General features: G+C 41.2%; 1 protein-coding gene across 1 annotated transcript; it reads left to right on the top strand.

Annotated features, from left to right (window-relative positions):
• The first annotated feature begins 266 nt into the window (after positions 1–266).
• On the top strand, positions 267–22,920 carry Insig2 (insulin induced gene 2). The gene is given in 6 exon segments (NM_001244078.1): positions 267–319; positions 8,010–8,392; positions 15,876–16,000; positions 19,562–19,728; positions 19,908–20,007; positions 21,254–22,920. Coding segments are annotated over 5 exon segments (678 nt in total). The 5' UTR covers positions 267–319; positions 8,010–8,148; the 3' UTR covers positions 21,296–22,920.
• The last annotated feature ends 303 nt before the right edge of the window (positions 22,921–23,223 follow it).

Below are 23,223 nucleotides of genomic sequence, written 5' to 3' on the forward strand. Positions count from 1 at the left end.
CGCCCGTCAGAACCTTAGACTGCAGAGTCCGCCAACAACAGCGGATTCCGCAGCTTCTCTTCCCAGACAAGGTCCCCGCCTCCTTCCAGCCCCGAGTTTCTCGCAGACCGGAAATTCTTTTGCCCCGACCCAGTGGAGCGCTGGGAGTTGGCGCAGCGGCAACCGGAAGCGTCTCTGCCCCTACCTTCCGCGTGAAGCGCCCGGGCCGCGCAGGCGCAGTGCGGCTCAGGCGGAGCTGTGGGAGGGGAGTAGGTCCGGGGGCCGGTCCCTGAAGATGGCGGAGGCGGGGGTGAATTGGGGGTCTCCCCGCGGAGCGCAGGTGAGCTTGTTTGGAAGGGGACGGTTCGAGGAATGCGGTGGCTTTCGGGAAGAGGAGCTACTTAGGTTTTAACGTTGCAGGCTGGGTATCCTGGTGGCAGGTGTTGGGGGATCTCCGACCCGCAGGTGGGGCCTGCTGGGCGAGGGGACCAGGTTTACCTGGCGAGAGGTCAGCGGGCTCTGGAAGGGGACAGCGGGCCCCGGGGGGCGGGCTCTTGGGGGCGCCGAGGTCTCCGGATAGTGGAAGACTGTCAAGAGTAGAAGGCGGCTGGAGGACGGCGGGAAGGGCGACCTGGAGGTCTGTTTGGGGACAGAGATGGGCCAGCTGTCTAACGTACACCTGACGGGACTTGGGTGACTTGTAGCCAGGGAGAAAGACTCCGGCTTGTATAGGAGATGGATCGAAATCAGGTACATAATCATAGTAAGTTTAGAATCTACTGAAATAAGAGGACACTGAGTTAAAGAGTTTGAGATCGGAAGTAAATACCTTTTAGGTCTATCAGTGGGTGCTGCCAGAGAGCTCTTGCCAAGGCCTAGAAGTCGGTTGGTGACAGTAATTGGGGTTATGGGAGCCGTACAGTGGGGATGAACTGTCTGGGAAAGGAAAACTGTTTTGCTGAGGATGGGGCTAGGGACGCGTATGGGTGTTAAAACTTTAGTCCAGTTAATGCTGGGAAAAGTTGTTCAGGGGTGGTGTTAGCTATGTAGTGGGGTGAAGGAGACCTCGAGAAGCTTGCTGTTGTGTAGGATTGATGAGGAAATTCTTGGAAAAAAGAGCAAATAGGGTTGACAGTTGGGCCGCGGACACTGGCTAGAATCGGTATGGCAGGGAAACTGACCATGGCAATGAAAGACAGGCTCCAGTTTTGGGCACAAAAAAATGAAGGCTGCCATGCCGTGTTTTCTGACACCCCTCCCCCTCCCCCTGCTTTGGAGTTTGGCCCTGATGGTGAACTACTGAATGAAAATGAATAAAGGGATGTTCCCTCCTCATCAATGTCCTGTAGGAAAAAAACAATGAGCTGATGTTCTCTTCCTGCTTTCTTCCTCCATCCTTTTTCTGGACTTGTAATCATAGTGTTTTTATTTGTTTTCATGGTACCCAGTTCATATTTGTTATGAAATGACCAATCTGTGAGTCATTTGTATCTGGAGAAAAGTTTGATGCTTTTTAAACTGACAATGGTGTTTGTAGATGATGACATTGAAAAGGAAAAGATAAGGTGCAGTTCAGTGAAAATAGTGTTTTCATTGTTTCTAGAAAATTATCACTAAACAGTAGAGCAACATTTTTACAGCCTAAGCCTTATGTTTAAAGCAGTAAGCCATGTGACTGTTCCTTGCTTAATCTTTTCTGTATTTTTTTTTTTTTTTTTTTTTTTTTTGTGGAGAGAAAAGAGCTTCAGTATATTCAGGGGATACATTTTTTTTCCTTCTAGTGTTCTAATGCTCCTAGTCTGGGATTCATGTCTATGTGCTTTTATTTCAGGAGGGTTGAACCATGTCTAGAATTGTGGTTTGTAATGCTGGTGATTCTTCTGTTTTGTGAATGCTGTTCTAATGAGCACAGCTTGTGCTGAGGGGAAAAAAATGGGCAGTATTTACTATTTGGTGTTGTATCTGACCCAGTCCCTGAGGAGACAGTCATCCGAGAATGCAAAAAACTTACCAATGTGACCACTAATCACTGAAAAAATGAATAATAATCATGATTGCTTACAATTGTTAAAAATCTAATAGTTCTTAAGTTACTAGATTTAACTTAAGGTGTGGTAGTGCATGCCTGAAATCTCAGTTCTTGGGAGGTGAAGGCAGGAGAATCAGAAGTTCAAGGTCATTCATGGCTATATATTGAGTTTGAGGTCAGCCTGGGCAAATGAGTCCCTGCTTCAAAGACCAGGAGTAGGTGGGTTGGGGATGGGGAGCCTAGATTCCAACTGGTTGTTACTATATTTCATTTCTGTATTTTTTCAAATGCTTATTATCTATATGTTGTTTTGGTGGTCACTTGAAGATTTGTCACTGACCATGCCAAACTATGTGAACTATTTTTCTGTGTTCATTCATATACTTTATGGAAATTGTAGATCAGGGCTCAAAGTAAACTACTACATCTCCTCTGGTAAGGTTTCCTCTCAGACTGTACAAAGCATTGTTTTGGAGTTAGTAGTTACTCATGAATGGACCTTAAAAGCAGTTTGCTGTGTGGCACCTAAGTTGTTCATGTGGTGTTTCTGAGGGGAGGTGGAGGGAACTCTGTTCATGGAGGCAGAGTGGCTGGCCCAAATATGACTACCTGGTAACAACTTTGCCATCTTGCCAAATTACCTAGCCTATTTGAAGCCTGACTTGGTGGCTCAAGTCTGTAGTCTCCATACACTGGAGGACAAGGAAGGAGAATTGAGAGGTTTGAGTCCAGCCTTGGCTACATAGTGAAATCTTGTTTTAAACAACAAAACTATTTATTAGCTAGTCTATCTGATTTTATACAATGGGAATTAAAAACACTTGCCTATTTATTATCATTGATTCATTAGGAGCCATTGAGGTATTAAGCTTTAAATTTATTTTTAATAATCAAAATTTTTTGATGAAATTTAAAAGTTCAGAAAACCAAATTTTGATTTAAGTATAATATATAAAAATATAGCTGTATTTGTTTTTAAAAACTGTGATTCGCCAAAGAGACTTTAAATAATGCTAAATTTGTTCCCGGAGCCTTTAATAACCCCCCCCCCCCCCCGTGTAATACTGTGATTATAAGCGTGCTTTTTTAACTTTATTTTTAAATTTTAATTTATGATTGTTATTGTCATCGGTGTGTATGTGGGGAATTGCATGGGACAGCACATATGTGGATGTCAGGACAACCTTTGAGATGTTGACTCTTTCCTTCCACCATAGGATTCTGGATCTGACTCGGATTGTCAGGCTTGCATAACAAGCTCCTTTACCCTCAGAGCCATCTCACCAGCCCATTAAACGTGGTTTTCTTTTTAATAGTAACTTCACTGTTGTCTAGGCAGAAGTGAATACTTTCCTGGGATTTTCTGTTTGACCAACCTGGTTATTATACATGTTTATATGTAGTTGTAGTAAAAAGATGGAGAAATGACCAGTACTGCATTGCTTTTTGTTTTGTTTTGTTTTGAGGCAGTGTCTCAAAACAAAACAGTATCCATATCTAGCTTTGAACTTACTATGTAGCTGAGAACAGCCTTGGGTTCCAGATCTTCCTGCCTCCACCTCCCAAGTGCTGGGATTATATCCCTGCTCCAGTATGCCCAGCTAAAAACTCTTTCCTGATCTTGTTAATTTACCTGAAGACTTTGTGACACTATTAAAGTGAGTGAGAGAACTGTTTGGTTGATTGTGCTTCCCTCTCTCCCTCAACCAGCTTGGATACTGGAGAATTTTGAGTATGTGTGTGAACTCTGAAAAAATGCATACATACACATTTTTGTTTTTACTTTGCATGAAGCTCAGATACACCCTGGAATAGATGGTCTCCTGGTCCCCTTCCAGTCCTTAAATTTTAGGACATTGGTGGGGAAGTATTGTAGCCTTTATTTTTGTTCCTGGTAATTATATATCATTGTGCTGTGATGTAACCACAGTTAGTCCTTTGGTTCTGCTTCAAATAAACATGAAACAAATGCTGTGTTATTTTTAAAGAATACTTGCGGGGGTGAAGTAGGAAACTGAAGAAGGGGCTGCCAGGAAAGGTTGAATAAACAGCAGTGGGAGAAAACACAAATGAGCGGCTCTGAATGTCTTCAGTAGACTGGTGAATGAGGAAAGAAGTCTCCAGCAAGCAGCAGCCCCACTGGAGAACAGAATCTCCCTTGGGGTATTTGGAAATACTGTGAGTAAAATCTTGGGTATCACAAGTGAGGGAGGCCTGCATTTAGTGGCCAGGAGCCAGTGATGCTAGATAATATGCCAGGCTCAGAACAGTTTCTATACAGCATGAGATCATCTGACCTAAGCTTATCAAGGCTTCTCTAGCAGTTTCTGGCCAGGTATCTCTGGAAATGGATGAGGCTAACCCATTGAAGTTATTTGTTTTTGTAAAAGTACTGTTGCAGCTAAGGTATATATTGCTGTTAATTCCACTTTGGGAAAAAAATCATAGGCAGAACAAGTGGTCTCTTGACTCTGTGTTGCCCATGCTCTGTGGAGTGGTAGATTGTTTATGCCTGCTTGGAGTCTAGGCAGAAGAGTACACCATTGGTCACATGCAGTGTGTAAGAGAGCCATTTGTGGTATTTTGTTTGTTTGCTTGTTGTTATTTTATATTTTAAAGCAGATTTTTCACTTTGATGTAGTATAATTGTATTTTTATTCCATAAGGTTGGGGCTCTGGGTTCGATTCTTAGCACTGCACAAACCGAATTTGGTAGCACACATAATCTCAGCTCTATAAGTAGGGTACATTCAGAAGGGGGCTGGTGCAGGGTGGGGGGATCAGAAGTTAAGACTAACCTTGGCTAACCTGTGCTATGTGAAACCCTGTCTTAAAAAAACAAAGTTTGAGCTGGGCAGTGGTGGCGCATGCTTTTAATCCCAGCACTCGGGAGGCAGAGGCAGTCGGATCTCGAGTTTGAGACCAGCCTGGTCTACAAGATAGAGTGCCAGGACAGCCTCCAAAGCCACAGAAAAACCCTGTCTTGAAAAACCAAAAAAAAAAAAAAAACAAAAAAAAAAACCCAAAAACCAAAACAAAACAAAAATCCCAAAACCCTAAAGTTTGTTGTTTAAGTGTTCATTAAATGGGACTGAAAATTATGGGTTTTCTGTTTCATAATAGCAGTTCTTTAAAAGTTTCTCATTACATTTATTTATTCTGTGTGTCTGTGTGTACTTACATGCTTGGGTATGTACATGCCACAACATGTGTGTAGAGCTCAGAGGACAATGTGCTAGAGTTGGTTCATTCTGTCTACCATATGGATTCTGGGGATCAAGCACAGGTGGTCAGCTTTGGTGCCAAGCCCCTTTACCTACTGAGCCATCTTGCTGGGCCCATAATAACCACCATATATAAGTACCACTCTGAAATTTAGACATTGAGTTTTATTCCAAAATTTTCATTTAAGGTAGTTTGAAAATTAGAAACTTAGAGGCAGTTTAGATGATTAGGTTCTAGATTTGGCTTTTCAAAGGAATGCTGAGCTGAGCCCAAGAGAGTTTGATCCTAGAAAAACGAACCTGGCTTAAACTATGTGAAGCAACTATCCCTGTGGGCTAAGCAGGAAGCTTGCTGCATGCAGAGATACATTGGAGATCTAATGGTGAATAAGACCAACTTAACAAGTTTATAGCCCATAAAGCAGCCCTACAGATAATTATGAGGTAGCTATTAGAAGTCCTGTCTGTGTGAGATGGCTCAGTGGGTAAAGCTACTGTGCCAAGTCTGACAAGTTGGGTTTGTTCCCACAGGACCCACATGGTGGAAGAGAATTGACTCCCAAAAGTTGTCCTCTGACTTCCACATGGGGACTGTGGCAAGCCCTCCCACTCACACATACATATAAAATGAATTCATTCAAATAAAATGTTTCAGGATTTGCAAGACATACCACTTAGGTACTACTGACTTACAGAGATGCCCAAGGTATAGTATAATTGATTAAGATGAAAATTAATGACAAAGCCAAAAGCCTACCTAGTGTTTTCACATTTCAAAACTGTTAGTTCATTGAGAACAAGGTACATGACCATCATGGTGAGAGCAAGGGAGCTGGACGATAGATTTGATTCAAGCTATGCTTCTTACCCAGGCACATAGACTTAACCTTGCTTTACTCACCTCACTTGTAATTACACTTAGCTCTCAGGATTGTTGTTATTACTACTGTTATTATTTTAGTTTTGAGACAATGTCCAGCCCAGGATGGTCATACCATCCTCTTAGGGATTCTATGAGGTTTGAGTTGCCTGTGTCAGGTGCTTGGAAAGGTACATGCAGAGTCTCCCGTGTTATTTATCTTTAACACTGACTGATTAGTTTGTGTTACTGCAAGGAAATACTGAAGGCAGGCTAACTTTGTAAGGAAAGCAGGTTTATTTTATTCACCAGTCTGGAGATTTAAGGGTGTAACTGGCTAGCATCACTTGTGCTCTGGTAAGGGTAAGGAGTGTGGGTGAGCAGGTGAGATCACATTACCAGATAGGGAGCAAAGGGGTTGAGATCTCAGTCTCTTCCCTCCTAGAGCAGAGCCCCCAACTACCTAAGAACATTTTGGGGGGGGTGTCTCCTCCCCCTTTTAAAAAATGTCTTATAGCCCAGGTTGGCCTCTATGTAGTTGAGAGTGACCTTGAATTCTTTATCACCATCAACATGTGCCAACCCCCAGCTACCCCACCATCACCTCTAGGTTAGATCCTGCCTCTTGAAGATCTTGTCTCCCAGCATCATCACAGTGAGGCCTAAACTGCCAACACAGCAGTCTTTTGGGAAGACCCCAGCTGGACCCCAGCAGTCCTTTTGTTAGAGGAGTGAACAAACACCTAGTCACTGGATTGTGTTGCATTCTCTTGGCACTATTCCTGTGCTTCATCATAGTTACCCAGTGGTTGTAACACTTGGCTGACCACACTGCTGCAGGTTGGGGCCACAGCTATGGTCCTGGGAAGAGTGGCTGAGGTCTGGCATTTCTTGCTGGTATATGCGTAGGTGGGTGCTTGTTGGGCTGGTTTTCGTTGGACGCTTGGGTGCAAAAATTCAGTAATATGAGCATTAAACATAAGAATGGGTCCTTTTGTTCTGTGGGCACTGTTCTAATGGTCAAGTCACATTTTATTATTAGAAACTACAATGTCTTCAGTCAGATTATGTCAGTTTTCTGAGAAGTACAAGATTGTAACTGATGGAGTGGACATTGGGCAGGCAATCTAGAGTTGTGTGGGTTTTCATCTTGTAGATCCCAGTAGAAGTATTTTTGATTACCTGGGTATCTATTCTCTGGGGTAGGGAAAGCTGTTTTTCTACTGTTTTAATGCTGAGGGGGGTAGGTGTGTGTGTTTAGACAATGGGTATCTTCTGTAGTCCTTCACTGTTGTTTTGAGAAAGGAGTAGGTTGGCCAGCCAGTGAGCTCCAGCACTGACATGCATCACAGGTGCATGTCACCACACCAGGCTTTTTAAATATAGATGCTGGGGCTGGTACTCAGGGCCTCATGCTTGTGCTGTAAACATTTTACTAGCTGAGCTTTCATCTTAGACCCTATTGCTGAGGTCTTTTTTTTAAAGATTTGTTTTTGTTTTATGTTTATGTTGTTTATGCATGTTTTCCCTGGTGTCCATAGAGTCCAGAAGATGGTATTAATTCCCCTAGAACTGGAGGTACAGGCATCTGTGAGCTGTCATGCGGCTGCTGGGAACCTGGGTTCTCTGCAAGACCTCTTAACTGCTGAGCCATCTTTCCAACTCTCTAGCTGAGGTCTCTTAAGTCATCTGTTGTGTCCTAATAAATATACAAATAGCACTTTATTTTTTACTTTTTTTATTTTTGCAGCATGAACATAAAGGCTCTTTTAAAGGATTTTTTTGAGTGAATAATTTAAATGAATTAGTGTACAAACGTGTTGTTTCATTCTGTATCTGCCTAACTAGTACTGAAGGGTGAAAACTTGTACAATCTTGTATCAGACACATGCTGATTCTTTCTTCTTATCTCTTGTAGGATCTCTGGTAGGTTCCACGTTCAGGCAAGATGTGGTACCATTGAAACATTGGTCTACTTCGATTCACAGACAGTTCACCTTTTCTACTGAGAAGCCTTATTTTATTTTATGGCTTAGGCCCACCGAACTTATGACATCATGGCAGAAGGAAAGACCGAGTCACCTGGGCCCAAAAGGCGTGGCCCATACATTTCCTCTGTCACCAGCCAGAGTGTGAACGTGGTGATCCGAGGGGTGGTGCTCTTCTTCATTGGAGTGTTCCTTGCCTTAGTGTTGAACTTGCTCCAGATTCAGAGAAACGTGACACTTTTTCCACCTGATGTGGTCACGAGCATCTTTTCATCTGCCTGGTGGGTACCACCTTGCTGCGGCACAGCCTCAGGTATGTGTGAGGCATTGTGTTCTGTGTTTCTTACAAATTAATATAGTATTGTCTAAGTGACAGAATGTGTGTTGGGGGTTGCACACATGTGTGGGTGTGCATAAACATGCATTGCCTGCATGGTGAGGCCAGAGGTCAGTGTTGGGTGTCTTCCTCAATTAGTCTCTAAATTGTTTTTTGAGACACTCTCTCACTTAACCTGGATACCACTAATTGGGTAGACTGCCTGGCCACTGAGCTCCAGGGATCTGCCTGTCTTCATCTCTCCAGCACTGGGATTATAGGTGTGTGTCACTACAATGGCTTTTTAATGGGTGCTGAGGAACTGAATTCAGGTCTTTATGCTTTTGTGGAAAGCGCTTTACCCTCCAAGCTGAGGATATAATTTAAATAGAGTGCAGTGGACTCTCAGTTAGTGAAGTTTGATATGTTTGGCACATGTATGCCATCATGTAGTCTCCCTCCCTCCCACCAGGTATGGAGCATTTCTGTCATTCCCAGATTCTTTTATGCTCTCTTGCTTTCCTTTGTACCCCAGACTCAGGCTACAGTGGCTCTGCTTTCTGTCCTCCAGGATTATTTCTACCTTCAATGTTGTCCTTCAAGTCATCCAGTAGGTACTCTTGGGTACCTGATTCCTGCACCTTTACAATTTAACCATAAAACCAATTCTCATTTTCTTCGGAGTGGGGTATTTAACATCTTTGCTTTTTCTCACTTCATCTAAATATTATTCTAAGTTATTTTGGTAATATTTATGACTGCTTAAAAGTTTTGATGTATGGGCTATAATTTTGTGTTTAAAGCAGACAAAAACTTGATAAATGGAACAATTTTATTAAAGTTGAAAACTTGATGTTGTATTTTTATATTTGTCTTTATTCTTGCTGGTTTTTAAATGTATCAGAAGAATAGTAAATACTTGAAAGGATCAATGAGGTAGACTGTCTTTGCTTAAAATCCTGATAGTCTCTTAGTGACTTTGACCATTTTCAGTAGTGGACTTTTGATGGCTAAGTGGAGCCTTACCGGATGCTCAAAGTGATGCTGAGTTCTGTAATGGACAGCTTTTTAGCTGTGTCTAATGAAAGGTCAGTGGGTCAACACTGCTTTAGATGATAAAGTAATAGAAGATAGTCATAGCCATGTGGGAGAAAATGGTTGTAATTCTGTATGTCTGCACTTAGTGTACATGAATATCTTGCGACACAATGTGGGCACTTTTTGTCCTACATCCTAGAACTAGAGGTTGCAGATGTGTCTATCCAAAAGCTGGGGTTGACTTGTGGTATATCTTCAAATAATTTCATGAAACCTGCTGGACAGTGACATACCCCTGCTACAAGGACAGATGAACATTGTTGCAGTCAGATTCCATGTGGCTTAGATAGCCTTGGAACTGTTGGAGCCCTCAATTAAGAGAAGTCATCATAGTGTTGCATTCTGGTTTTCTTGGGGTAATCCTTCTCTAAGAAATAGTCCAAATAAACAAGAGAACTTGTGTCTTACCATTCTTCCATTTATCTACTGATCTACTTGTATTTTCCTTTATTTAAATTCAGAAGAGAGTAACTCTTATTCCCAATAACTTCTAGTTCTTTTTTTCCTCCAAGATGCGGCTCAGCATGCAGCCTCATCACTTGGGTTCCTAGACTTAGCAGCTAGCCATTTTAGAGTCTCATAACTTACTGTAAAGGGACAGAGTCACCTATCCCAGTAGTATGGTCCTTGGAAGCGGGTGGCATCTTGAGGCTGGGGAAGTCTCACAAGCTTCTGTGGATCACACTCCATTTCTCTCATCTTCTTTCTTTGTTCTTCTGGTTTTTTTTTTTTTTTTTTTTTTTTTTTTTTTGAGGATTTTTTGGGGGAATTTCTTTTGAACTTAAAATATAATTAGCTTTTCCCCTTCCCTTCCCTTCTAGCCCTTCTCATGTGGTCCACCTTGCTCTCTCAAATTTCAAATTCACAGCCTCTATTTCTGTAGTTGTTTTACACACACACACACACACCCCTAATATGTAAACATAACCTGCTCCGTCCACATAGTGTTACATATATTTTTTTCAATAGGTATAATATTTGTGTTAACTCTTTGAGAATTTCATATATATGGAATTTTGTCTTTTGTTTGTTTTGAGATAGGGTCCCATTGTGTAACTCTGGCCTGGAACTCACAATGTGGACCAACCTGGTCAAAACTCTCAGAGGTCCACCTGCCTTTACTTCCTGAGTGCTGAGATTAAAGACCTGTGCCACCACACTGATCCCATGCAATATATTTTGATCATATTCCCTACTCCTCCTGTACCCCCATCACAACTTCACACCCTCACCTTTAACCTCCTTTCTTAATCTCACCAACTCCAAGTACAGTTTGTGCTTTCCATATACCAATGGATGTGGACTATCCACTGGATAGTGGCTGACCTACTTGGGGCCACATGCTTAAAGGAGTCTGATTCTTCCTCTCCAGCAGCCATCAACTGCGGTAGCTCCTCAGCTTGGGCTGGGAGCTAGAGGGTGTTCCTGCTCCATGTTGGAATGTTGACAGGCATCATCTTGTGCAGGCAGCACAGCTGCTGTGAGTTCACACCAGGGTCCTCCTGACCATTGGTGCTTACAGTCTTTCTACTCTATCTTCTTTGATGGTTCTAAATCCTTGGAATGAGGGCCTGTGATATAGATGTCCCATTTGTGCCTGAGTGCTCTGCAGACACTTACTCTGAGCGCTTTGGTATGTTTCTGTGTTAACTGCCATCTGCTAAACAAAGAAACTTCTCCAATGAGATGTGATAGCTGCACTGATCTATGGCCCTAGAGATACAGGTTTAGAGGGTAGCTTGATAGTGTGTCCATTTAGCAAAATAATAGTAGTAGGTTCACCCTGGGGCCTGTGAGCTCCCCAGCTCTGCGTTCTTGGCCAGATTTACATTCTCAGCATGTGTTTTCTTCTGGGGCTTCCCCTGACATTCTAGCTATTATTGTACCCATGGGCATATCTTACCATGCCAGTTATTGTAGCTCACAGGGTTCACAGCTGAGTAAGACTGTTGATGACTTTTCTCCCCCAGTTGCCTGCACAGCACCTTTCGGTACTATGAAAGCTAACCTGCATGGAGGAAGCTTCCTGTCAGAACCAGCGTGATTTCTCCATGCCTTGTGACCAAAGTGTGTGATGTCTTCATCAGAAGGGCCTAAAAGCTTAGCAAGGCTGGTGTTGTCGTGGACTTCTTTGTATGTGTGGTGCACCAGGGCAGGGATTGGAAAACTTGTGTTTCTTAGAGTTAACAAAGAAATTTATAAAGGATATCTTCTTATTGTCATGTTATATTTGAGACAAAATAAAAATCTCATGCATCCCAAGCTGGCCTCAAACTCACTCTGTAGGTGATACTGGCCTTGAACTCCTGGTTATCCTGCTCTCACTTCCTGGGTGTTGGGATTAGAGGGTTACCATAACTAGCGCCAAAGAGTAAATATTTTAAAAGACAATTGCTGTATTGTGGCTAAAAGAAGTAGAGCACTTGTCTCAGAAATCACAAGTAGCCAAACTTGTGAAAGTCATGTAAAGGATTTTTCTAGTCAAGCAGTTCCTCCCCTCTTTGTTAGAGAGATCTCCATCCTTCCCATTCCACCTTCCATGGTGAGCCTGCAGAGTTTGCTTGTTCCTTTTGGTGGTCTGGCCCCCATCCCCTGGGCTTGGAGATACTAGTCCTTTTTTTTCTGCCTTTGTTTTGACCCAACCCACTTCCCTATGTTCTGTTGAGCACTCTGGGCTGTAAGAATGATTGCCTGTCTCTGACACACGTTACCACAGTGTTATCATGTTTTCCCAATTCTTTAAAACACACAGGGTTAAAGCCATTTTGTTACATACTTTTGGCCACTTTTATACTACTCTGAGCCTTTCTGGATGCCAAGCCTTCCTTCAAACCTTACAGCTTCCTGGGGATGCTGTTTGTTCTGGTTGTGCCTTGGTTCCTTCAGGCACCTCCCTTTGAGAGAATTGTTTCCATGCTTCTACCTACAGAGTCACTTCTGTGGAACTTTCTGGACAGCCCAACACTTTACCCTTCTCATGTGCAGGAACAAAATGAGAGCCCCTCGGCAACTTGTCAATATTTAAATCTAGCATTCATTAGTGTTTGCGTTATTTTGCCATGAAAACACATCCTCTCGCGTGTGTGTGTGTGTGTGTGTGTGTGTGTGTGTGTGTGTATGTGTTGAAAGTAGACTATGGATATCATGGGCTTACACAGCAAGCACTTCACCAACCTAGCCATCTCCCCCGCCCTCTTTTTTCCCTTTTAAAATCCCCAGCAAATACCAAGACCAAGATACATTATAAGGCTTAAGTGTTTGCTGAATGAAAACATGATTTGCTTCTGTTGTAGTCTCCCATGGAAGAGTATCTTGCTGGATGGTCTGGTTGTCTTCAGTTCCCCTCCTTGCTGGATGTCTAATTTAACTGTGTTCCTTTTCTTGCCTCACTGCACTGAGCACATCACCCTGAGAGAGTGATGGCTTACTACTGGTGCTTCACAAACTCCTTTTGTCTTTGGTTTTGGCAGACTGTTACTGGGAATCACTTAAAGATATCAAAAGACACGTGATTTTACATCAGAGAACCATCTGATTAAGCAGGATTGTATTTGCATATTATTTTACACAGCATGACTTTAAGTCTCTTGTTAAAAAAAAAAAAAAAATGGTGCATAGAGAAGAGGAAGCCCAGACATACTCCACTGAGCTCTCAGACAGTGGATCCTCACTGTGCTGTGTATATTCCTATCAGCCTCTGCCATGCTTTTATTTAAAGGAAAGAAAGAAAGACATTTAATGGGAAGTGACAAGCTTCCCCAAATTCTCCCTTTCAGTGAGCAGCTGAGCACCATGCATACTCAATGGATTTGTTTTTTTATTGGCAAATCCCAAGGTTGGCAGCATGGCCGTTTAAATTCCTTCTTTGTTTTCACTTTCTCTTCTCAGTTGTCTCTCACTTGCATAAGAACATAGTCAGTTTTACTTACTTATACTTTTGCACGTACATGTCAGGGTCTCTATGTGATAATTCTTTACCTATGGCATCAGCTGCTGAGGAAAATTGACTTGGAGTGCCTGCTCTGGTTGAATTTTTAGTCAGCCACAGGCAAATAGGAGAAAGATGCAGGGAACTGAGGAGAAATGAACTGATGTATAGGTAGATGATAGATGATAATGTGTGATAGATAGTGGATGGGTGGATGATAGATGATAGATAGGTAGGTAGATTCATCAATATTGGTATCCACCATAAATGTATATCCATATGTTATATAGAGAATGGTAGAATGACAAATGAGCTGTTCTATGATACCCCTTGAGGAAAAAGTATCATTTAGACATGTTTCAATTATTAGGCATGCTTGTCATTTTAATCATGTAGAAATTTAGAAAGGCTGTCACTTGAGCCATTGGGATTCTTCACATTAGTATGTTTTAAACAGGATCATAACCCATACGTGGAATTTCTTTGTGTGTGTGCATGTGCTTGTTCATGCATGTGCGTGTGTGTGTGTGTGTGTGTGTGTGTGTGTGTGTGTGTGTGTGTGTGTGTGTGTGGAGGCCCAAGGACAACCTTAGCTGTCACTCCTCAGACACAGTCCACCTTAGGTTTTCTTGTTTTGGTGTATACTCAGTTCCTTGGGCTTGCAAGGCAAGCACTTCACAAACTGAGCTATTGCACAGACCCTGAAACATACATTTTCTAGCAGCCATTGGAGCTCTGCATTGCTAAGCTTTGTCACTGCTCTCAGGAGGGCCTGTGAGCCCTCTGTTCTCAACTAAAGCTGAGAGGGAAAGAGCATAAAGCTCCAGTCTCATCTCCAGGTGAGAGTAGCTAGGTTGTCTCTTTCCTATGCTGCTCTACTGTTCCACTTTGCCTGTGGTTTTTGAATACTAATTGGTTTCCAGTTTTTCCTTTTTACCTTTTTAATTTATATTTAAATTTTAAAAGGGTGTGTATTTGTATGGATATATCTTGCAAAGTTAAGAGTGCTTACTTTTCTTTCAGAGGACCTGAGTTTGGTTCCCAGCAGCCACATTGGGTGGCTTACAGCCTCCTTTAATTCAAGGGATCCTATGTCTTCTTCTAGCTTCCATGGGCACCCAAATGCACATGGGCATACTAACAGGAACACATTCATACATTCAAACAAATTTAAAAGAATAATCTCCAGCAAGTAAATAAATTTCTCTGTAGGCTTGGTAGATAGTTCAGTGAAGTGCTTGCCTTGGGAGCATGAGGGTCTACCTCTGTTTGGCCACTCATCACTCATATTAAAAAAGAAAGGAAAAAAGCTGGGCCTGGTGGTCCTTGCTTGTAATCCAGTGCAGAAGAGATGGATGTAGATGGGTCTGGTCTCTAGGGCTTACTAGGACGATAACCTAGCTCCAGGTCAGTGAGAGAGACCCTTTCTCAAGCAACAAAGTAGATGATGGTGGTTGAGGAATGACAGCTAAACTTCAGTCACTACATGCTCTGTGAACTCATTCATGAATATGCACAAAACATACACATAAATTTCATGTCTTCTCAGTAAGTAAAATGTTGAGATTTGGTAAGTAAAGTTGGGGATAGGATGAGAATAGTTGAGGTCTTAGTGGTGGATATCCTATTCACAGGTACTGTATTTATGATTACTTACCCAGGTAGGAGTCAAGATGTTGTTTCCAAAAGCAAAAACCACACTGAGGTTTTCTTCTTACCTTTTAACAGCAAACTTACATGTTATTTCTAAATATGTATTTTTTTCTGGTTTGTTTGTTTTTGAGACAGGTGTCTGACTATGTGTTAAGTAGGCCAAGCTGTCCTTGAACTCAGAGATCTGCCTGCTTTTTTCTCTAGTGCTAGGATTAAAGATGGTTACTGTCATGCCTAGGAAATTTGTAGTTTTTATGTACCCCATGTCCTTCCTTCCTTCTGTGTGTAGAAGGAATATTCCTTGTAGTATTTTGTTGCTAGTAGAGTGGTGCTAAATGGATGGGGAAAGACTTGTCAGGAGAGTGTGGGGTGCAGGGACAGTCAGGACCTTGGGAGCCTGGTATGTTCACAGACCTGCTGCCTAGCTTGTAATAAATAGCATACTTAAGTGAGGAGAGGGTAACTGTGGGCTGACTTGGTGCTTGTTGTCAAGTCTTGGAAAATACTGTTAGGAGCTACATGAGTTAGTGTCTCTGGCTCCTTGTGAGTCACCTCCCATCGCTCCTAGTGTGTGTAGCCTTTAGAGTGCTGCGGCTTCTTCAGAGCTTCCTGCAGTGGTGCTGCTACCCTTGATTTCCCTGTGCAAGGTAAGTTTAAAGATGCCAGCAACGCCCAGTCATTTGGATACAGTTTTCTTTTTGAAGACTCTTAAAGGCAGTGGCTGTAGTGATTTGTGTAGCTTAATTGATGCGAGTGCAGTGCTGGTAATGACTTACTTTTTTTTTTTTCTTTTGTTCACAGCTGTGATTGGATTATTGTACCCCTGCATTGACAGGCATCTAGGAGAACCACATAAATTTAAAAGAGAATGGTCCAGTGTTATGCGCTGTGTGGCGGTGTTCGTAGGTATCAATCACGCCAGTGCTGTATCCTTTATGAAACATGCAGTAATGAGGCAGCCTGCAACCCCCTGTAGTCAGCTTTGATTTTCTCAGTCACAACACAGTGCTGACCCAGTTGTTGAGACACCAGGGTAGCAAGTGTGAGGTTAGAGCAGGGTGTAGAGCCTTGCTTAAGCTCGTTTTCAGTTCCGTGTAGGAACCCTGATCATTATATTCCTTACATATAATTTTGTTAATTCAAAAGCAGGTACATTTTCAAAGCTCCCTGCACTTTTCTTTCTTCACTTAGGATTTACAGGTAAGGACCCAGATAGTTTTAGGCACTAAAGTATATTTTTAAAGAAGTTATACTGACGTTTATTCATTTTAATCAGCACCTCTCCCACCAACTTCTTTATAAGTAGGGTCTTCCTATGCTGGCTAACCCTAACTGGCCTTGACTTTTGACCCTTCTGCTTTAGCCTCTAGAATGGCTTTTTGTTACAGTTGTTGTTGTTTTTGTTTCAACATTTCTGTTTTGTATTTTTCATTTTGAAACAATGTGACCAACTTGTTAAACCTGTTTCAATCCAGTCTGGATCCTTACCAGTGATGTTCAGCCTCTCATCCTGACTTCTGATCTGTCTTTCATTTTGATAATGTTTATTGAGTTTGTTCTTGGACAGTTTCAAACCTTTTGTGTACAGCACACTCTGATTACTGTGACCCCACCCTCTCTTTTCTCTCTCTTCTATTCCTGTTATCTCTCCTCCCTACAAGGATTACCTGTGTGGCAGTGGGTTTGGAAGTACCCTTTGGAGCTTGGTGGGCTCCTCAGTGTGTACACATCTGAAGAAGATGACACCTGCTCCCTCAGTCCATCAGTAACCTGTTCTTCAGCAGGGAGAGGTGGAGGTAGGACTCCATGTGCCTCTCTCTATCCATGCTTGACTATCAATAGGCCCGTTGTAGGCAGCCACCCCTGCAAAGTCATTTCTGCATTAGTTGTGCAATGTCCAGAAGACAGTATTCACTGCCCTTTCCTCATCTTCAGGCTCTTTATATCCTTTCCACATCCCCTTCTACAGTGACCTGTGAACCTTGCAGGGAATAGTATTGTGTAGGAACAGGCACTCAATCATCCTTATTCTTGGCACTTTGAGAAGCACCTATTTCTGTTTACCCCCCATTCATTTCATTGCAAAAAGAGGCTTCTCTGATTAAGGATGGGGGTAGCTTTTATCTATGAGTGTAAATGTACATATTTAGAAGATGGCATGGCACCATTACAACTTAATAATAGTAGCACGTCTAGTCATGGGTTTTTGCCTGGGTTTACAGTACCAGGTATGAAATTCCTCTTGTGGACTGAGCTTGGAATATAAGAAGAGCGTGGTTGGTGCCCCATAACAGTGATACCACTATAACACCTGTGCACATATCTTGCCTAGCAGATTGGTATTGTAAATCATAGAGCTCGCAGATCAGTAAGATGCCTTTTCTCCTCCACCAACTGGTATAGCCCTTTCAGCTTTATGAAAACTAGCCAGTGGGGGAAGCTTTCAACTGAGTTGTAGCTTGATTTCTGTTCACCTTGTATTTGTATATTACACCTTGTGTTATCTTCAGCATATAAGGTCTTATCACCAACTCGTTCTGGTAGGTAACCAAGAGGAATAGCAAAAGCCTGAATTGCTTTGGAAGCCTCTGGGGTCTCCTTGGCCAACAACTTATCAGGAGTATCTCCCACCCAGCACTAGGGTTTTCATTTAGTAGCCCATGGCTCTCAGGAGCAGCAGGATATCTCCCTTTTAATTCATTCTCACTCTCTAACTTAAATTCTTAATTGGCTTACAAACTAAGCTTCTACATGACTTTCATACATCTTTCCCTGCCTCCCCTCACCCTAGCTTTTCCATATGGGTGCTACAATCCTCCCTTGCCCTGCTTGCATAGCAGTCCCTTTACCCACTGAGCTATCTCCCCAGTCTCATTGTTTTCCATTTTAGGCTGAGGAATTTAAATAGCCCTTTCTACAACTTTAAAAGCCTTGCATATAATAGACATTTTTGGCTTTGTCCACCTTTCCCTTTGTTTACAAGTGAAATATTTAGACATAGCAATTTTAGCTGTCATGTCTACCCTTTAAAGAAAATATAAGATGTTTACAAAATTTATAGCCAAGACTTTTCATATTAGATTACTTAGACTTTGGGAAAACCATGAGGTATTGCTTTTGAAATTGATGTATTTGACTGATTTATCCTAAAAACCCTCATTATTGAGCTAAATAACTTAATTTAGTTAGCAAGATGGACCCCATTACTCTTGTCTCCTGTTTATTTATGTGAATGCCTCTTGCACAAAGAGAACCTTGTGTTTAGAGTGTACATACAAGGAAAGCTAATAGAAGAGAGAAACTTGCCCAGATGAACTGTTAGTTTCTTGATAAATCAGCCACTCACAAGGACTGGTCTTCAGAGAGTGGAGGCCAAGGACTTGGCCAGCAGGGCTTTTGTATGCTGCTTTAGTGAGAATGTGGGGGAAAGTTTGGTATCACTGGAATCAGGAAATGTTTTTGGGGGCAAAGAAAGAACATTTGTAGTACTGGAAAGGCCTATTAGTTTGGTCAGATCTCTAGTCCAACAAGGAGCCAGTTATAGAGCCAAGGTGGGACCTTTGGAGCATAGAAAATGCCCTTTTAATGTCACTCAGAATTAAATTTTATAATGTAATCCTCTAGCCTAAATAAATAAATAAATAAATAAATAAAATTGAATTTGTAATGAAGAAATTGAATTTGTAAAGCTTCATTCTTCTCAGAGATATTTTGAGTAAAAGGGACCATATATTTGTGAATAGATGCTTAAGTATGTGCCAGAAATAAAATATCTGAGCAAAGTGCCTTGCTAGAAAGTTGCAGGCACCAGAATAGTTTGGTGGGGGGAAGATAATGTTCACTTCAAGGCTTTATCCTCAACAAATTAAAACCAGAGCAGTTGACATAATAGAAGGGATGCTATGTCCTTGGTGTTCTTCTTCTGAACTGCATTATTATAAAATGTGTCTGTCAGTAAATCACACAGCCAATGTGGTACCCTGTTAAATAGCTGTCAGCTCTTCTATTTCCAAGTTCCTGTATGATTTTCAAGTAATTCTAAACCTTTTTGAGAAGTATTACTGGTTTTATTCTTTCTCTCTCAACAAAAATGTGTTCTTTTAATACTAGTATCTGAAGTGCACATTTACATATTAAGCCATAAAGACACTTCCTAAAGAGTGCCTGACTTCACAATTAGGAATGTGTATAGCCGTTTGTTTTGTTTTGTTTTTTTTTTGTTTGTTTGTTTGTTTTTGTTTGTTTGTTTTTTTTTTTTGGCTGGATGGGTTACAAGAAGGCAGGCAGGATCTGTTAATTAATTCCCATTGTGTTTGGTATTTAGACATAGTATTGTTTGCACCTAACTTCATGTGTTGTGATAGAAAGTTGAGGACACTCCCGAAGAATCAAGTCCCTTGAGAGTGGCCTCTCTCATTATAGAGAACTGAACAGTTCATATCACCTGCTTCCTTGTTTTTATGATGGCTCCTTAGCACTGGTCTCAGAAAGTAGACTTCGACAACAACTTCCAGTTTTCTCTCACACTGGCTGCACTGTCAGTAGGACTGTGGTGGACTTTTGACAGATCTAGAAGTGGTTTTGGCCTTGGTGTTGGAATCGCTTTCTTAGCAACTGTTGTCACCCAACTGCTAGTCTACAATGGTGTTTATCAGTAAGTATTGTCCTTTTTGTTACCTGGGTGCTGTGTAATACAGCAATAACTGCATTCAGAATTGAGGATCTCATTGGGGTTAACCAGTTTAATGTACAGAAGTACTTACCCTCATTATGCTTGTCTTGAGTGCCCTTCTCCTTGCTCTTTGTGTTATTAAAATGTTTCTATTATTCTAGATACACATCTCCAGATTTTCTCTATGTCCGTTCTTGGTTGCCATGTATATTTTTTGCTGGAGGCATAACAATGGGAAACATTGGTCGTCAACTGGCAATGGTAAGCTGAGGCCCATGCAGTGTGTGAGTTGCAGGATACCATGCCTTAAAATGGCCACCACTCAAGGGAAAGCATCAATAAAGATAGTGTTCTTTGAACTCTCTTTTATACTTTCATTAAAATAAGTCATTTGGATGAATTTAATCTCAAGAGCATTAATATTTGAGAAACAACTGGAGGGAAAAGAAAAATAGGTTATAGGTAGTGTGGTAGAATTGATTGACCCTATAGTGATATTTGATTTTGTTGCTTTGTTTTTATTAGTTTACAGTTTGCTATTCCATCAACAAAGAACAATTTTTTTTCTTGATATAAGTCTCATGTAGTCCACCTTGCCTTGAACTGATTTGTGTAGCCTGGGATGACCTTGAATTTCTGGTTTTCTTGTTTCCACCTCTTGAGTGCTGAAAGTATAGGCCTGCCCCACTACACTGGGATTATGTGGTCCTGGAGATTGAACCCTGGGCCTCTTTCATACTCAGCAAGCACTCTTATTAACTGAGCCAGAGCATCAGCCCCTACTAAAAGAATAGTTTTAAAAATGAAAAGGGCATACATACTATTACAGTATTTATAAATTAAGACTATCTCAAGCTGATCAAGATACTTGTTTTAGTTATGAGTGTAAAAGACACTGTGATAACCCCAGTCTTGTGGCAAGAGTTACACATTGACATTCAGAGGCCAAGGCAATAATTGCTCTCATTTGAGCTTGGCCAGCTGGGAGAATTGTAATTTACTTGCTGTTGTTTTGATATTCTGAGCACCCAGTTCTAACTCTGTACATTCCCCCCCCCCCTTTTTTTTTAAATTTAACAATTCATTTTGGTAGCTATACTTTTAGAATATTGTTCTAATTTGGATCCTTTAAATTGTAATCTATTTTTCTGTTAAATCATAGAGTGATTTGAAATAATGATTTGAATTCAGCATTGTCCTGAAGTTCATGGCTTGCTCTTGGCTGGTCTCTGAGCACAGAAGAAACACACTGTGCCCTTTGTATTACAGGATTTGCCTACATCACCAGCTCTTGTAGTTTTCAGTATGGAAATTGTCGTCTTTTACTGTCCTCCACTGCTGTCTATAGATTTTCACTTTGAGAATGCCATCGTGTAACTTTTATTTCTTTGAGGAATAAAGTGAACACATTAAAACATTCCTTTTTATAGCTTTTTAATTTGTTTGTAAGTTGTGATTCACAAGTGATTTTAAATCTGTTAACCTTTTGACCTTTTAATCTTTGCAGTATGAATGTAAAGTTATTCCTGAAAAATCTCATCAAGAATGAAGAAGGCAAAATCTGTCTTTTCTCTAGGAAGCCATGGAAAAGCGACGTGTATATGAAAGACACACCAACGAAACTTTGGACTGTAAAATTGCAAGGATGCAGTTTTTTCTTGATTGGTGTGTGTGTGTATGTGTGTGTGTGTGAGACACACATGTTTCTGCAGTCTGTGATTGCTTCTGTAAATCAGTTACCAACGTTTCGGTATTTGATTTCAATAAATGTAAGATATATGTGCACTACATGAAAGATATGTTTATGAGTACATGAAATTTCTAAATTTTGTAAACATACCATGCATTGTATCACAATGTTGATGTGCCAAACTATGCTATTACTATCACAGAGAATAAGAATGCTTTGAACAATTTAGAAATTTAGTGAAACAGAAGAAGAAGGCTACAAACAAACCAAACAGAAAGCAAATGGGCAGCTGGTGTTCCCCTCTCACTGACTGTCGTGCCTTTTCCTGTTTCTAATCAGCAGTGTGCATTATGAGCACCCCACATGTGCTCTGTTTCTGTTGCTGTTGTTTCAGAAAGTTTAAATCCTAAATCTGGTAGGTAACAATGAACTTCCATAGGGTGGTGTTAAACCTGCGTTCCTGCAGGAATCCAAAGAATACTTTTCTATGTTGACAGATATTACCAGAGGTGTATGTGATGTCAAGGGAGGTTTTGAGCATTAACCTGCTTGGAGTCTAAATTTGGAAAAATATCCATAACGAAAAATTAGGGGATTTGAATACATAAGTGTGTTTGAGGAATACTGCGTGGCTTTCTCTCTGCCACCAAAACCAAAGTGATACTGGCTGATATTTGTTACTGAAGCTCACTGCTTTAGCACATGGATGATTAAGGAACAGCAGGCAGATCACAGTGAAGGCGCTGAACTATCGGGTTCTAGAAAGCAGGCCATGATGCTGGGGCTGAGCCATGCAACTGACTAGCTCTGGCAGGCCTGAGTTTGTTGCCTTCATAAGTGCAGTCTGAGGATGGTGGACGCTTAACTCCCTGTGTGCTGATGGCTACTGCTGAATGGTCCCATCCTTGGAGAATGAATCGAGAGAGCACCTCGCAGAACTTCCTGGCACATCTCATTAACAACTCCTGCCATTTACTTATGGTTTAAGTATATAAGCTGACTTTCCACTTGCTTTTCTTTTCTGAAATTGTTAATTATCTGGAACACAAGGGTAAAATCTTTTGAGTGCTGTGGTGTGTGTGTGCTTATATGCTGAGTGAGAGAAAATGTATACATGTGTCTGTGTGTGCATGTGCCCATGCTTTCCTACAGTGTCAAATAGATATTTTCAGTTTGTTTCTTTTAAAGCAATGCTGAAATCTTGTACTCCAGAGTGTAATGTGCTTTGTGTTCTCAGGCTAAGAGTGTGAACATCCCAAGAGTACTCCGAGTGGAATATGTGTTTGCAAGCCTAATGCTAGGAGTGGCGAACACTATCATTTATTATTTTGTCTTTCAGATGTTATTCATTTAGAACAAATAAGGTATATTTTTAGAATCAAATTTGTAAACACTATAAAATCTTTAATAAGTTATAAGGTCTATGATATGTTTACTTTGAAAATTGCTGTTGAAAGCAAGATGTATTAAATATGTAATTATCACCATGTGTGAGTCCTTTTTTCTTCATGATAAATATTAGAATATGGAACTAACTGTAGGCTACTAAAAATAATACAGGTGGTTGGATATGCTAAGAAATGGTGAAAGAAAACTCAGCAAATCCAGTGGGATAGAAGGATTATGAAATGAAAATGATAAGAAAAGATAATTTTGGCAGAAATAAAAGGTTTATAGTATTTTGATAACCATATAAATCTTTTTGCACTCAGAAATCTGGCAAATATTGTCAATGGTGTGTCTCTTCTCATTCTTTGAACTTTTAGGAATTTGGGCCTCTGAAAACA

This window comes from Cricetulus griseus, chromosome 5 (genome assembly GCF_003668045.3).
Source record: "Cricetulus griseus strain 17A/GY chromosome 5, alternate assembly CriGri-PICRH-1.0, whole genome shotgun sequence".
Taxonomy (NCBI): Eukaryota; Metazoa; Chordata; class Mammalia; order Rodentia; family Cricetidae; genus Cricetulus; species Cricetulus griseus.